Source organism: Ctenocephalides felis, unplaced genomic scaffold (genome assembly GCF_003426905.1).
Source record: "Ctenocephalides felis isolate EL2017-DRISC unplaced genomic scaffold, ASM342690v1 CF-g0.4_SCAFFOLD_00998, whole genome shotgun sequence".
NCBI lineage: Eukaryota > Metazoa > Arthropoda > Insecta > Siphonaptera > Pulicidae > Ctenocephalides > Ctenocephalides felis.
In genome coordinates this window covers 14,292-31,111 of record NW_020537152.1, presented here as the reverse complement: position 1 = coordinate 31,111, position 16,820 = coordinate 14,292, and the positions used below count along the sequence as shown (strand labels likewise).

Sequence of the window (16,820 nt, the reverse complement as noted above, 5' to 3'; positions counted from 1 at the left end):
AATATATGTTTATGAAAATTTGTACTATTAATCTTATTTATGCTGCTCAAAAATAATATTATTATTATGATTCATATAATGTCGGGTAATATGTAAACAATGCATATTCTTTGTCTTTGCGGTGTGCAATTGATTATAGATAAGTCTGAATCTAAAAATGATTGAAACGCATAATATAGTAGATAAGTATTTTATTCTTGGTACTTGATTCTATATAAATAAGAGAATGTTCCCACTTTCCTCATATACCACAGTTATTAACAAACATGAAACTTTACGTTTTTACATTGATCATGGCAGCCGCTGCTGCTGCACCAACAAACGGCAAGTTTTTGAATAATCTTTAACCACATCTTATTTAAATCAACTAATATTTTTAGTTTTGTCTATCAATGTGTTTTATGTGAAGTTTGTGGAATAATATTTTGGAATTATAATATGATAAATAAAATTAAACTAGTGGTTGATGGCATCGTGTCTCAAGGGAAATTGCTGAAACTTACCGTACCAAAAATTAAATTTGTTAAAAAACCTTCAAAATTTTACGAAATGTTTAAAAAATAAGATTTTTGAGAATTTTGATAACTTCTTAAAACTTAGTTTTTTCAAGGAATCTGACATTTTTTACATTTTTAAATTGTTTGAAACGTTTGAACATTTTTGATAGATCAAACTATTGCGCCAAAATGTTCATAATCTTTTGAAACGCGAAGAAATAAAAGAATTATTATTTTCGATTTTTTGCGAATACTATAACTTACTCTGCGGTAACTTGATTATAAATTAATATATTATAAAATAAATTTTTATTATTATTTGTTAACTATGGATCAGAATTGGGCGATTAAATATTATCGAGTTTTTCTATCTTTATATTTTGTATTGTTATGTATTTTTATATTTTTGATAAATTCTCTCATTTATACTTTTTACTTTTTCTTAGAAATCGATTGGATTGGCTTCCCCGAAGGTTTTCCTCGTGTAGTTGGTGGCCAGACTGCCAAGCCTCACCAGTTTCCCTGGCAGGTTTCTCTGCAAAGGTCCGGAAAGCATTTGTGCGGCGGTTCCATCTTGAACGACAGGTGGGTCTTGACTGCCGCGCACTGCATCAGCGGAACGGAAAATTACGAGGTAAGACATTCTTTCGTCACAGAGAAAATTTATTTCTTTTGTAATATTGCTCCTGGTATAACATTTATTTAATACAACAATATAAATGAATATTTTATGGTAAGTTGCTGTACATGTCTCAGAGAAACCTGTTCATTTAGTTTTTGAATGCTCACATTACAAAATTTATTAAAAATTTTTATTTTAATATATTGATATTTCTTAATAATTTATTAAAATATATTAAAAAGTAAAATAAATATTGTTTATTTGTTTAATTACATTAATATATTCTTAAAATGTTAGCTAATAAACCAAACATAAATAAAAAGTAGACAATAATGAATATTTATTCTATACGAATTGACACTGGACATGTCGTCTTCAGAAGTTTTAAAATAGTTTGCAATAAATATAGAACTAACATTATTGTAAAAAAATACATACTATTCAAAGAAGAACACATTAAAAAGAATAAAACTTTGTTATCGATATAGTTAAAAAAAATTAAACTGTAACAATTAAAATTAAAAATTATAAAATTAAATATATTCATTATTAATATTTTGTTATCATGTTAGTATATTAGTAGGATTTATAAGTAATTTATTTGACCATTTATAACATTGTTACAAACAAATCCTTGGAAAATATTAATTTCATATTATATAATTGATACTTATATTGGGCGAGTTTGACTTTGAGCTATATTACAAAAACCAAAATCAAAGAAACAACTATCTGACTATGTTCAGTAAAAATCCCAGCTAATCCGTTTTTCTAGAAATGTATCTTTTTACTGTCTTCAAAAAATTGATAACCTGTTTTTTTACCTCATAGGCGGGGTAAATTCGGACGGGGGCAAACAGGTCTAATATTTTAATTTTAATTTTGAAGAATTTTTACAAAATAATTAATACATCATTCAACTCAAGCAAAATATAAATTTATGGGTGCATTTTTACATAGATAACACTGTAATTAACTTTGATCTGGTATTTTTTCAGAAATAATCAACGTCGTAAGAATCTTGATGGTGTTTGGTTATATATGTTTTCCCTCAATTTTCAAATATTGTAGTTAAATTTTCTTTAACATTACTGGTTTTTTGATATATATATATATATATATATATATATATATTTATAAACCCCGTCCTACCCTGTGTTTTAAATGAGTATGTAGAAACATATAATTTTTGTACTAATGTACATTTGTAATTGATACAACTTAAATATTTATTATTATACTTAAACGCGATGCTAACCTAGCAAATATTAAATAATCTGGCTTTTTGGTTTATTTTTTACTTTGTACATTAGTCATATATACTTTATAAATGAATTTTAAAATTTTATTTTAATTGATTGGATTTAATTATATAGCACACCATATATTTTTTTGTCAAATATGTTATAAAATTGGTTCAAATGGAAATTTTTTGCCTTACTGATCTGGTTTAAAAGTATATTTTCTTAAATAACTAATATTCAGTGCTGTCTCGAAACGAATAGAATGAGACGAGATAAATCTAAAAGATGGGATTTCATTTAGAATGATCTGTGTACAGTTCGATAATTTTAGCTTAAAATCAAAATTAAAATATTTATTATTATTATAGGAACGTTCTATGTTTTTATATATAACAATTATATTACAAAGTAGTACTTAAATCATTTTTGAAGCATTCTATTCAGAATAGTAGCTGTTATATGAATATAATGCTGTTATATTTTGCAAACTTATATATTTGTGTTATTAATTAACGCAAAAGCCAATTGTATGAATATTAAATTCGATTTGAATTAATTGATAATTAATCTGTCCAGGCTGTAGTCGGAAAACACGATTTGTCGAAAAGCGAATCATCTGAGCAACGTTGCGCCTACAAGAGGACCATCGTCCACTCGTCCTTCACTGGAAGGGTGGGTCCTTACGATGTCGCTTTGGTAAGTTTTTCATTTTATATATTACATAATTCAGTTCTTATTCATAATGATTCGATTATCGTTCTGTAACTAATCATATATTCTGTCAATACCTTCACATACCTAATTTGCAACAGTAACAGTTCTTATCAAAGAAATTCATTTCGTGAATTGCTTCACTCAAATAGTTATCTCTCCTTATATTGTAAGAATATGTTCATGATATTTATAATAATTTAGAGTAGAACTAGAGCCTAGTATATATAATAGAGAGTAATAGGAAAACTTATTATCACTTACGTGATAATCAAATCACTTTTTGTATCATTGAACTATTTTTGTTACTTCGTATAAGTGCGTTTGTATATTATATTTTCATAGTTTTCCATACCTAATTCATATTTTCTAACAAATTAAATATGATGATATTGAAGTGAAATATTGTTTGCAACTGTGTTATTTTATTTGATATAATTTAATTTTGCTTATTAACTTCCCGTAGGGTAAGTTATTGTAATGGGCCGAAAATCGGAATTGAAAATTTTTACATTTCTCGACGTTTTGAAGGTTTCTGAACATTTTGGCATACCTCAGAAAAAATGGATGTGTGTGTGTGTGTGTGTGTGTGTGTGTGTGTGTGTGTGTGTGTATGTATGTGTGGATACAAAATTCCAGTCACGTTTTAGGGCGCACGGATCAACCGATTTGAATGGTTCAAAAAACATTCGATTCCTATTGATAGGGAAAAGAGCTGATTAGTTTTTGGCAAAGGCAGGTCCGGCCGTTTCGGAGATACGGAGCAAAGAGTGCGGAAAATAGAAATCGAATTTTTGAGAGAACGGAGTATCCGATTTGAATGATCTAAAAAACATTCAATTAGTAATGATTGGGAAAAGTGTTTATTAGTTTTTGGCAAAGGCAGGCCCAGCCATTTCGAAGATACGGAGCTAAATATGTAAAAATGGCAGTTTTTGAGAGAACTAAGCGTCCGATTTGAATGATTCAAAAAACTTTCTGCTTGTCTTAACAAAATAATTGATTTTGGAAAAAAAAATTTTTGTTCCATTTTTTTTTTTTTTAGTTTTTTGTTGAAACAAATAATTTCAACTTTGCAATTCAGTTTATATAATTCTTATAAATATTAGACAATGTTACAATATTTATAATACTCTATTTGAAAACATTCAGTATTCCTCGAACATTTCGTTACGGTACGGGAAGTTCCAGCAATTTGCCTTAAGGCACGATGCCACCCACCCCACTAGTTTCAAATAAATTTAAACAACCACTTTACGCTTATAAATTTTTCAATAATTAATCAAATCAATGAATTTACAAAAATTTTGTAAAAAATATTTATGTACATGTTGAATAACACGTAAACACTATTAAATAATACACTAATAAAAATACATTTTAATTGTATTAGGAAATTCAAATAGTAGGTATAATTTAACTACAATGCTATTATGAATATGACGATATATTATGAATGTGAATATATAATATACACCTAAGTCTTTTTTACACGGTTTTTTGTACACGGTTTTGATATAACACGGTTTGAAAATTGAATATTTTTAATTTTTTTACACGAATTTATTCCATTTAGCGCGATTTGAAATTGTATGTACTTAAATTTTTTTGTCAAATTGAATTTTTGCGAAGTATGTTCATATCACAAAAAAGTATTTATGAAAGAAAAAAGTCTGAAACCATCGATAGTATCGATAGTTTGCGAACACTAGCTTAAAGATTTAACTGAATTCCCCTTTAGCGCGTACACACAATTTTTACTGGTCAAAGCAAATGTGAATAGCACTAATTTAATTCTTGTTCTTAAAAATTCTTGTTTTTCACCAATTTTAATAGGTTTTAGAGATTAGGAACAAATCACCCATTTTTGTATAAGATCAATGTCCTTTTTTACACTTTTTTTTTACACGGATTCTTCTGGAACCAATCTCCGTGTAAAAACAGACTTAGGTGTATTGCAATTCTTATAGAATTGGATCAACATCATGAATACTTTACATAATTGTTTTAACAATAAACTGTAAATAACTTACAAATGTACTTGTATATAATTATTGGCAGATTTTAAGTCTGTTTTCATTTTTTAATGAATCAAATGGCCTGTTGATTATCGCATACATTATTTCATTTAAGATTGAGTTAGCAACACCTTTCAAATTTAACGACAATGTGAAGCCAATCAGACTTCCATTGAAAGACGAAGCACATTCTGGACAAGTGACGCTTTCTGGTTGGGGATCTACTTCAACTACCATCTTCCCCACTTATCCAAATGAACTACAGGTATTGAATTATTTTTTCGCCAATAGTATTATATTCAGTTTTTTGTTTATGCTAATGAATATTTCTAATATTTCAGTATGTTGACAAACCGATTGTTCCATATACTGATTGCGAAAATGCTATGGGCGGACCAGGAGCATCTCCTCTCGATCCTTTGAACATCTGCACTGGTCCCTTGACTGGTGGCATCAGCGCTTGCTCTGGTGATTCAGGTGGTCCACTTGTCCAATACAATGGCGATGATGTGAGTTATTATTCCTTCAATTAACAGTTTTTAATAGTTTGTTCCATTTTCTGCATAATTTTCATGGAGTTTCATTTGGTATTCATAATGAGGTTTTTATTTTCATTTTTTGTTTTATTATACATTATAGTTTTAATGCTATTATAAGCAAGGCGTCAAACATATTCAATCTTTACGGTGATTTGAATATTCAACATTTAGTTTAGTAGCGTTTGTTAGAATCAAATTTAGTAAGATCTCTTGTCCTATCTTTCTGAAACTTTAAGAAGTTAGTATCAAACTAATATTTTATTTAAGTAAAGTAAATTTGCCAACTGTTTTATTCCAAACTCATACTCATGTTATAAACAATTTTGCGACACCAAAATCAATTCACTTTTGCTAAATTCACTTTTATATCTATTCCACAAAAAGACGCATAATAGTCAGAAAAAATGATCAATTTTTATTCACGCGAAATAAAAGAAAGAAGATAAACTACATGTAATTATAATTTTTTTAAAAAAATAGTGATATGAATATTTTGATCGGACTCAAAGATGAACAATTTTTGCTTTTCAATTCTAACATTTCTACAAGATATATTCTTTTACACATTATTAGTTAAGCTTCATTATCTATTCATAATTGTTTCATCGCTCACAGTTCATAATTATAAAAATATTACAATTCTATTCCAATTTTTTTCAACAATTTCTGACTTATTACCTAAAAATATCTCATTCTGATTACTTATATATGTCTTATTCATATTAGTGTTTTGCGGAATATATGAAGTATCTTTGTTTGTCACTTAAATGCATATCAATCGATTTTAATAATACATATTACTGTTTCATATTCATTGTATTTTACTGACTTTGTCTTACTTAAAGGTTACTTTACTGGGTGTGGTTTCTTGGGGCTATATCCCATGCGGATCTCGCAACAGACCATCCGTTTATACAAGAGTTTCTGGTTACTTAGATTGGATAAGCGAAAATACTAAATGAATTTTTCTATTAAAATATTATTATAAATAAGTTTAGTAATAATAATTAATAACTTATTACGATAATTTTCTACTGCATATAAATATATTATTCTGTAATCTAAAACCGTTTTTTTTTCATTAATTATACGAGTACATGACAAACTTTGATGTATATAGATTTTACTTACCAAGAAAAACAGAAAATTAAGATAATTAGTGTTAATAGTTTCAAAAGATAATTATTGTATTTTAATTATATATTGATACAGACTAGAACACTAATTTTCAAAGTGGTTCACATGGATTCCCAGGAGTCCATGTCAATATTCAGGTTTCTATGGTAGTGGATACACAATACACCACGTTAATATCAATTTACTTGTATATTTCTATCTTTAGTAAAGCCATATACAATATTTATAAATAGAACTAAAAACTTAATAATAATATTGTTGTTTTTTAAAAAATGTGTAAGTTGTAGCATAAGTAATACAAATTCAGCATAAGTAGCACTCGATTTGTGGTCGCAATATGGTTGAACTTGTAAAGACCCAACTTGCTGACTACTGAAAGTCTTGGCAATATTCGTTTGCGATTTACAAGGCAAAAAATAATAAAGTATTTCAAGATACTAAATATAACCAGTGATGCATGGCATCGCGTCTTGAGATAAATTGCTGGCACTTCCGTACCGTCATGTAAATATTCGAAGAAATTTAAATGTTTTCAAATTGATTATTATAAATACAATAATCAGTATTCGTATTCTGTAGACAAAATACAAGGGCTTATAAATTGATCGACAACGTTTATATATGTTCACATGAAAAGCAAATAAACATAATCTAATGAAACGGAAACTTAGAATAAAGGATTTTATTTGATATTTCTAAGAATCATTTTAAATGAATTGCATTAAATAATTTATTTAATGTGTAAAAGAAAACTTGAAAATCTTAGCTACAATTTAAAATAAAATCGGAATAGTTTTCGATATTTAAGAAAAATATTTTTTTGAAATTTTGAAATAAAAAATTTATTTGCCAATGGCTTCTCTACATCGTCAATACAAACAAAATGTTTTTTAAATCATTCAACTTTTAACTCCGTATCTCCGAAACAGCTGGACCTGTTTTTGTCAACATTCTTTACCAAAAACTAATCAGCACGTTTCCCTATCAATAGGAAATGAAAGCTTATTTGAACCATTTAAATCGGTTGATCCATGCGCCCCAAATCGTGGAAATATTGTACCCGCACACATATATCAATTTTGTCCAAAGTATGCCAAAATTTCCAGAACCCTATGAAAAGTAAAAAAAGGAAAAAAATCATTTTTAATTTTCGGACGATTGCTTTACAACTTACTCTATAGGAAGTTAAAAAATGATTTAATAGTAGATCTGCTAACAAAAAAATGTAGACTGGACATCATTAGCCTGGAGATGTATGATTGAAGTTTACAAAATTGTTGCTAAATGTTGATAATTAAACATTTACTTTTTACTTACTTTATTTCTTATCATTTAAAATTCAATAAATGTATACAAGTAACATGTATATTTATTTTAATTAATAAATAATAAACTTTAGTATAGTTGAAAATTTATAAAAAAATATATCGGGTAAATAGGGAGTCCATTGCAAAGCCTTTAACACAAAATAAGGTGTCCTTGATACAAAAAAGTTTGGTATTTTGGGATTAGAATTATATACATAGATATGATTCTGTATAATAACAACGAATATTTTCTATAATAATTGATACTCAAAATGAAGTTTGTAAAGCTCACGATTAAAAAATGATGATGATTACGACGAAGCAACTGTTTTTTTTTCTATTGCAGTAATTGTTTTTTCTATAAATGATACTACTGATAAGTTATAATTAGCGTGTGTGAGTGTGTCGTGTATGTTATTATAGTACGGGAAGTTCCAGAAATTTGCTTTAAGGCATGATGCCATACTCTACTGTTTATTATATGCATAACAAAGTATCATATTATAGGGTACACCTAGTATTCTATAAAGTATCTTAATTAACTCTATAATTGGGTTTAATTAAATATGATCAATTATAATTAATTATTAATTAAATATTATTAACGTGTGTAATGTTGACCTAAGTGGAGTTAATTTATTAAATTCAAAATTATGCAGAATTGGTGAAACCAAAAATACTTTTAATAATATAAATTGAAAAACTTGATATTCTACTATTCAATTTTATTTAAATACTAATTTATGAATAACATTAATTTATAACAAAAGCCGTAGAGTATTGTTATTCAGTATTCTCCTTAATCCAATCCAAGTATCTAGAAACTCTCGTATAAACTGATGGTCTGTTCAAAGATCCGCAAGGAATGTAACCCCAGGACACAATACCCAAAAGTGTAGCCTATAATAATAAATCATGAATAAAGATGCAGAAAAACTAAAATGATTGAAACTCTATAACTATTCAAAAATTTTAAGAGCTTACCTCATTTCCATTGTATTGCACCAGTGGTCCGCCGGAGTCTCCGGAGCATGCGCTAACTCCGCCGGTTAAGGGTCCGGTGCAGATATTTAAGGGATGAAGCGGAGATGCTCCGGGACCTCCCAAAACCTTTTCACACTCGGCATAAGATACAATTGGTTTGTTCACGGTCTAACAACGAAACATATATTGTTTATCATGCATAATATAATGGATTTTATTTTATTACCTGCAAAAGATTTGGATATGTAGGGAAACTAGTGGTCGATGTAGAACCCCAACCGGATAATGTCACCTGCCCTGAATGAGGTTCATCTCTCAAAGCCTGCACGGTTTCATTAAATTTAAATGGTGGATCCACTTCAATCTGAAAAAGTAATCTTATATATAACTGATAAAATCTTATTTATAAAACAAACATATTTTTTACGTACCACTGCAATATCATAAGGACCGACGCTTCCTCCGTACGATTTGTGCACAAAAGTTCTCTTGAAGGCAGAACGTTGTTCAGTCGACTCGGTCTTGGACAGATCATGTTTTCCTGCTACCGCCTAAGAGAAGAATTTAGCATATTCTTGGCAATTGTTATTGCATTACTTGCTTGAATAACTGAGCTTACAACGTACCTCAAATCCATTTATACCCATGATGCAATGTCCTGCGGTTATCACCCATTTGGAATTGTATATGATGCCCCCGCAAAAGTGGCTGCCAAACATCTGCAAGGACACTTGCTACGGGAATTGATGTGGGTCCGCGGTGTGACCGCCAACCACTCTCGGGAATCCGTCAGGAAAACCGATTACATCCTCGTCTGAAAAGTTAATCATTCGATTTTTAATGTAACTTTGAAGCTTGGAATAAATAACTATTTAATAGCTACAATTTTCGAAATGAATGATTGACAGCTTATGTTTTCTTACCTGGTGCAGCTGTAGCCGCTGCCACCAATAAAAAGGCTAATATAACTTTCATTTTTTAAATCTTGTTGTGATATGATTTGTTTTCATTGAAATCGCGCTATTTATAATAAAATGCATCGTGTAAATTTTGATTCATGCGTGAGATCGTATCTTCACCAGACAAATGATTAGATACTGACCTGCGCTTCGTCTGGACCGTCTACTCAAATATTTTGATTAGTCAAAAATGTATTCAAAAAATATTTTGATTTAAAAAAAATGATATAATTTGTATTCAAATTTATATCAAATACTATTTTTATCTCTAATAAAATCAATCATTAAAATACTGCATAGATTGGTTGTAGATATACCTATTACTGAGAAAATAAACTTTTTTTTTACAATATTAGAATTTTTTTCTGTAACAAATTTTGAATATTTTTTTTAGAAAAAAATTGGATTATGAAGTAACATAACTTCGCTACATATCTTTGGCTTGTCTCTATTTGATTAATTTATAATTGCATGTTATGTATTTTTATTAATGTCGGAAGGGCTATTTTTACTTTATTTTTATTTTATTATTGCTGTCTATATTTTGATATCACTACTGCTTGATATCAGGATGTTCAAAACACATGTCGAATTGGAGCTTCTGATAGCGAATTTATTAGCTCTAACAATAATTAGTCACGGGAATGCCAATATTTTTAACTGAATGCATATATTGTTGAAAACAGACAAACAACTTTATACCATTTATTGTCGGTTATTATTAACTGTAATAAAATTGGTAACCAAATTTTCAAAAGATAATTTGGGATATATAACAACGATTACTCCGTTAGTCATTTCAAAAATAACTAGTTATTATAACTGATGAATTTAGGAAAAACTGTTCAAAGTTTGCTTTTAAAGTAATATTGTAACATGAGATATATATTTCATTTCGAATATGAGAAATATATTTTAAAGAATATATGTTTATGAAAATTTGTACTATTAATCTTATTTATGCTGCTCAAAAATAATATTATTATTATGATTCATATAATGTCGGGTAATATGTAAACAATGCATATTCTTTGTCTTTGCGGTGTGCAATTGATTATAGATAAGTCTGAATCTAAAAATGATTGAAACGCATAATATAGTAGATAAGTATTTTATTCTTGGTACTTGATTCTATATAAATAAGAGAATGTTCCCACTTTCCTCATATACCACAGTTATTAACAAACATGAAACTTTACGTTTTTACATTGATCATGGCAGCCGCTGCTGCTGCACCAACAAACGGCAAGTTTTTGAATAATCTTTAACCACATCTTATTTAAATCAACTAATATTTTTAGTTTTGTCTATCAATGTGTTTTATGTGAAGTTTGTGGAATAATATTTTGGAATTATAATATGATAAATAAAATTAAACTAGTGGTTGATGGCATCGTGTCTCAAGGGAAATTGCTGAAACTTACCGTACCAAAAATTAAATTTGTTAAAAAACCTTCAAATTTTACGAAATGTTTAAAAAATAAGATTTTTGAGAATTTTGATAACTTCTTAAAACTTAGTTTTTTCAAGGAATCTGACATTTTTTACATTTTTAAATTGTTTGAAACGTTTGAACATTTTTGATAGATCAAACTATTGCGCCAAAATGTTCATAATCTTTTGAAACGCGAAGAAATAAAAGAATTATTATTTTCGATTTTTTGTGAATACTATAATTTACTCTGCGGTAACTTGATTATAAATTAATATATTATAAAATAAATTTTTATTATTATTTGTTAACTATGGATCAGAATTGGGCGATTAAATATTATCGAGTTTTTCTATCTTTATATTTTGTATTGTTATGTATTTTTATATTTTTGATAAATTCTCTCATTTATACTTTTTACTTTTTCTTAGAAATCGATTGGATTGGCTTCCCCGAAGGTTTTCCTCGTGTAGTTGGTGGCCAGACTGCCAAGCCTCACCAGTTTCCCTGGCAGGTTTCTCTGCAAAGGTCCGGAAAGCATTTGTGCGGCGGTTCCATCTTGAACGACAGGTGGGTCTTGACTGCCGCGCACTGCATCAGCGGAACGGAAAATTACGAGGTAAGACATTCTTTCGTCACAGAGAAAATTTATTTCTTTTGTAATATTGCTCCTGGTATAACATTTATTTAATACAACAATATAAATGAATATTTTATGGTAAGTTGCTGTACATGTCTCAGAGAAACCTGTTCATTTAGTTTTTGAATGCTCACATTACAAAATTTATTAAAAATTTTTATTTTAATATATTGATATTTCTTAATAATTTATTAAAATATATTAAAAAGTAAAATAAATATTGTTTATTTGTTTAATTACATTAATATATTCTTAAAATGTTAGCTAATAAACCAAACATAAATAAAAAGTAGACAATAATGAATATTTATTCTATACGAATTGACACTGGACATGTCGTCTTCAGAAGTTTTAAAATAGTTTGCAATAAATATAGAACTAACATTATTGTAAAAAAATACATACTATTCAAAGAAGAACACATTAAAAAGAATAAAACTTTGTTATCGATATAGTTAAAAAAATTAAACTGTAACAATTAAAATTAAAAATTATAAAATTAAATATATTCATTATTAATATTTTGTTATCATGTTAGTATATTAGTAGGATTTATAAGTAATTTATTTGACCATTTATAACATTGTTACAAACAAATCCTTGGAAAATATTAATTTCATATTATATAATTGATACTTATATTGAGCGAGTTTGACTTTGAGCTATATTACAAAAACCAAAATCAAAGAAACAACTATCTGACTATGTTCAGTAAAAATCCCAGCTAATCCGTTTTTCTAGAAATGTATCTTTTTACTGTCTTCAAAAAATTGATAACCTGTTTTTTTACCTCATAGGCGGGGTAAATTCGGACGGGGGCAAACAGGTCTAATATTTTAATTTTAATTTTAATTTTGAAGTATTTTTACAAAATAATTAATACATCATTCAACTCAAGCAAAATATAAATTTATGGGTGCATTTTTACATAGATAACACTGTAATTAACTTTGATCTGGTATTTTTTCAGAAATAATCAACGTCGTAAGAATCTTGATGGTGTTTGGTTATATATGTTTTCCCTCAATTTTCAAATATTGTAGTTAATTTTTTTTTAACATTACTGGTTTTTGGATATATATATATATATATATATATATATATATATATTTATAAACCCCGTCCTACCCTGTGTTTTAAATGAGTATTTAGAAACATATAATTTTTGTACTAATGTACATTTGTAATTGATACAACTTAAATATTTATTATTATACTTGAACGCGATGCTAACCTAGCAAATATTAAATAATCTGGCTTTTTGGTTTATTTTTTACTTTGTACATTAGTCATATATACTTTATAAATGAATTTTAAAATTTTATTTTAATTGATTGGATTTAATTATATAGCACACCATATATTTTTTTGTCAAATATGTTATAAAATTGGTTAAAATGGAAATTTTTTGCCTTACTGATCTGGTTTAAAAGTATATTTTCTTAAATAACTAATATTCAGTGCTGTCTCGAAACGAATAGAATGAGACGAGATAAATCTAAAAGATGGGATTTCATTTAGAATGATCTGTGTACAGTTCGATAATTTTAGCTTAAAATCAAAATTAAAATATTTATTATTATTATAGGAACGTTCTATGTTTTTATATATAACAATTATATTACAAAGTAGTACTTAAATCATTTTTGAAGCATTCTATTCAGAATAGTAGCTGTTATATGAATATAATGCTGTTATATTTTGCAAACTTATATATTTGTGTTATTAATTAACGCAAAAGCCAATTGTATGAATATTAAATTCGATTTGAATTAATTGATAATTAATCTGTCCAGGCTGTAGTCGGAAAACACGATTTGTCGAAAAGCGAATCATCTGAGCAACGTTGCGCCTACAAGAGGACCATCGTCCACTCGTCCTTCACTGGAAGGGTGGGTCCTTACGATGTCGCTTTGGTAAGTTTTTCATTTTATATATTACATAATTCAGTTCTTATTCATAATGATTCGATTATCGTTCTGTAACTAATCATATATTCTGTCAATACCTTCACATACCTAATTTGCAACAGTAACAGTTCTTATCAAAGAAATTCATTTCGTGAATTGCTTCACTCAAATAGTTATCTCTCCTTATATTGTAAGAATATGTTCATGATATTTATAATAATTTAGAGTAGAACTAGAGCCTAGTATATATAATAGAGAGTAATAGGAAAACTTATTATCACTTACGTGATAATCAAATCACTTTTTGTATCATTGAACTATTTTTGTTACTTCGTATAAGTGCGTTTGTATATTATATTTTCATAGTTTTCCATACCTAATTCATATTTTCTAACAAATTAAATATGATGATATTGAAGTGAAATATTGTTTGCAACTGTGTTATTTTATTCGATATAATTTAATTTTGCTTATTTCAAATAAATTTAAACAACCACTTTACGCTTATAAATTCTTCAATAATTAATCAAATCAATGAATTTACAAAAATTTTGTAAAAAATATTTATGTACATGTTGAATAACACGTAAACACTGTTAAATAATACACTAATAAAAATACAGTTTAATTGTATTAGAAAATTCAAATAGTAGGTATAATTTAACTACAATGCTATTATGAATATGACGATATATTATGAATGTGAATATATAATATATTGCAATTCTTATAGAATTGGATCAACATCATGAATACTTTACATAATTGTTTTAACAATAAACTGTAAATAACTTACAAATGTACTTGTATATAATTATTGGCTGATTTTAAGTCTGTTTTAATTTTTTAATGAATCAAATGGCCTGTTGATTATCGCATACATTATTTCATTTAAGATTGAGTTAGCAACACCTTTCAAATTTAACGACAATGTGAAGCCAATCAGACTTCCATTGAAAGACGAAGCACATTCTGGACAAGTGACGCTTTCTGGTTGGGGATCTACTTCAACTACCATCTTCCCCACTTATCCAAATGAACTACAGGTATTGAATTATTTTATATGCCAATAGTATTATATTCAGTTTTTTGTTTATGCTAATGAATATTTCTAATATTTCAGTATGTTGACAAACCGATTGTTCCATATACTGATTGCGAAAATGCTATGGGCGGACCAGGAGCATCTCCTCTCGATCCTTTGAACATCTGCACTGGTCCCTTGACTGGTGGCATCAGCGCTTGCTCTGGTGATTCAGGTGGTCCACTTGTCCAATACAATGGCGATGATGTGAGTTATTATTCCTTCAATTAACAGTTTTTAATAGTTTGTTCCATTTTCTGCATAATTTTCATGGAGTTTCATTTGGTATTCATAATGAGGTTTTTATTTTCATTTTTTGTTTTATTATACATTATAGTTTTAATGCTATTATAAGCAAGGCGTCAAACATATTCAATCTTTACGGTGATTTGAATATTCAACATTTAGTTTAGTAGCGTTTGTTAGAATCAAATTTAGTAAGATCTCTTGTCCTATCTTTCTGAAACTTTAAGAAGTTAGTATCAAACTAATATTTTATTTAAGTAAAGTAAATTTGCCAACTGTTTTATTCCAAACTCATACTCATGTTATAAACAATTTTGCGACACCAAAATCAATTCACTTTTGCTAAATTCACTTTTATATCTATTCCACAAAAAGACGCATAATAGTCAGAAAAAATGATCAATTTTTATTCACGCGAAATAAAAGAAAGAAGATAAACTACATGTAATTATAATTTTTTTAAAAAATAGTGATATGAATATTTTGATCGGACTCAAAGATGAACAATTTTTGCTTTTCAATTCTAACATTTCTACAAGATATATTCTTTTACACATTATTAGTTAAGCTTCATTATCTATTCATAATTGTTTCATCGCTCACAGTTCATAATTATAAAAATATTACAATTCTATTCCAATTTTTTTCAACAATTTCTGACTTATTACCTAAAAATATCTCATTCTGATTACTTATATATGTCTTATTCATATTAGTGTTTTGCGGAATATATGAAGTATCTTTGTTTGTCACTTAAATGCATATCAATCGATTTTAATAATACATATTACTGTTTCATATTCATTGTATTTTACTGACTTTGTCTTACTTAAAGGTTACTTTACTGGGTGTGGTTTCTTGGGGCTATATCCCATGCGGATCTCGCAACAGACCATCCGTTTATACAAGAGTTTCTGGTTACTTAGATTGGATAAGCGAAAATACTAAATGAATTTTTCTATTAAAATATTATTATAAATAAGTTTAGTAATAATAATTAATAACTTATTACGATAATTTTCTACTGCATATAAATATATTATTCTGTAATCTAAAACCGTTTTTTTTTCATTAATTATACGAGTACATGACAAACTTTGATGTATATAGATTTTACTTACCAAGAAAAACAGAAAATTAAGATAATTAGTGTTAATAGTTTCAAAAGATAATTATTGTATTTTAATTATATATTGATACAGACTAGAACACTAATTTTCAAAGTGGTTCACATGGATTCCCAGGAGTCCATGTCAATATTCAGGTTTCTATGGTAGTGGATACACAATACACCACGTTAATATCAATTTACTTGTATATTTCTATCTTTAGTAAAGCCATATACAATATTTATAAATAGAACTAAAAACTTAATAATAATATTGTTGTTTTTTAAAAAATGTGTAAGTTGTAGCATAAGTAATACAAATTCAGCATAAGTAGCACTCGATTTGTGGTCGCAATATGGTTGAACTTGTAAAGACCCAACT

General features: G+C 27.7%; 2 protein-coding genes and 1 pseudogene across 2 annotated transcripts; 2 read left to right on the top strand and 1 right to left on the bottom strand.

The window, feature by feature from the left end:
• Positions 1-266: 266 nt before the first annotated feature.
• Positions 267-6,593, top strand: LOC113365432 (trypsin-2-like). The gene is made up of 6 exons (XM_026606993.1): positions 267-324; positions 944-1,131; positions 2,940-3,059; positions 5,208-5,357; positions 5,434-5,601; positions 6,477-6,593. The coding sequence occupies exons 1-6, from the start codon at positions 267-269 to the stop codon at positions 6,591-6,593; spliced, it is 801 nt and encodes a 266-aa protein (XP_026462778.1).
• A 2,265-nt stretch (positions 6,594-8,858) lies between these two features.
• LOC113365435 lies at positions 8,859-10,034 on the bottom strand (annotated as a pseudogene).
• Positions 10,035-11,205: 1,171 nt separating this feature from the next.
• Positions 11,206-16,282, top strand: LOC113365433 (trypsin-2-like). The gene is made up of 6 exons (XM_026606994.1): positions 11,206-11,263; positions 11,882-12,069; positions 13,887-14,006; positions 14,897-15,046; positions 15,124-15,291; positions 16,166-16,282. Exons 1-6 carry the CDS (start codon positions 11,206-11,208, stop codon positions 16,280-16,282), a joined length of 801 nt encoding a protein of 266 aa, XP_026462779.1.
• The last annotated feature ends 538 nt before the right edge of the window (positions 16,283-16,820 follow it).

Bases quoted from the DNA above. Each gene is read 5' to 3' on its own strand.
- LOC113365432 (XM_026606993.1), top strand. From the start codon at position 267: ATGAAACTTTACGTTTTTACATTGATCATGGCAGCCGCTGCTGCTGCA. The intron at 1,132-2,939 runs GTAAGACATTCT...TAATCTGTCCAG, and splicing joins GCGGAACGGAAAATTACGAG to GCTGTAGTCGGAAAACACGA. The intron at 5,602-6,476 runs GTGAGTTATTAT...TCTTACTTAAAG, and splicing joins TCCAATACAATGGCGATGAT to GTTACTTTACTGGGTGTGGT.
- LOC113365433 (XM_026606994.1), top strand. From the start codon at position 11,206: ATGAAACTTTACGTTTTTACATTGATCATGGCAGCCGCTGCTGCTGCA. The intron at 14,007-14,896 runs GTAAGTTTTTCA...ATTTCATTTAAG, and splicing joins GTCCTTACGATGTCGCTTTG to ATTGAGTTAGCAACACCTTT. The intron at 15,047-15,123 runs GTATTGAATTAT...CTAATATTTCAG, and splicing joins CTTATCCAAATGAACTACAG to TATGTTGACAAACCGATTGT.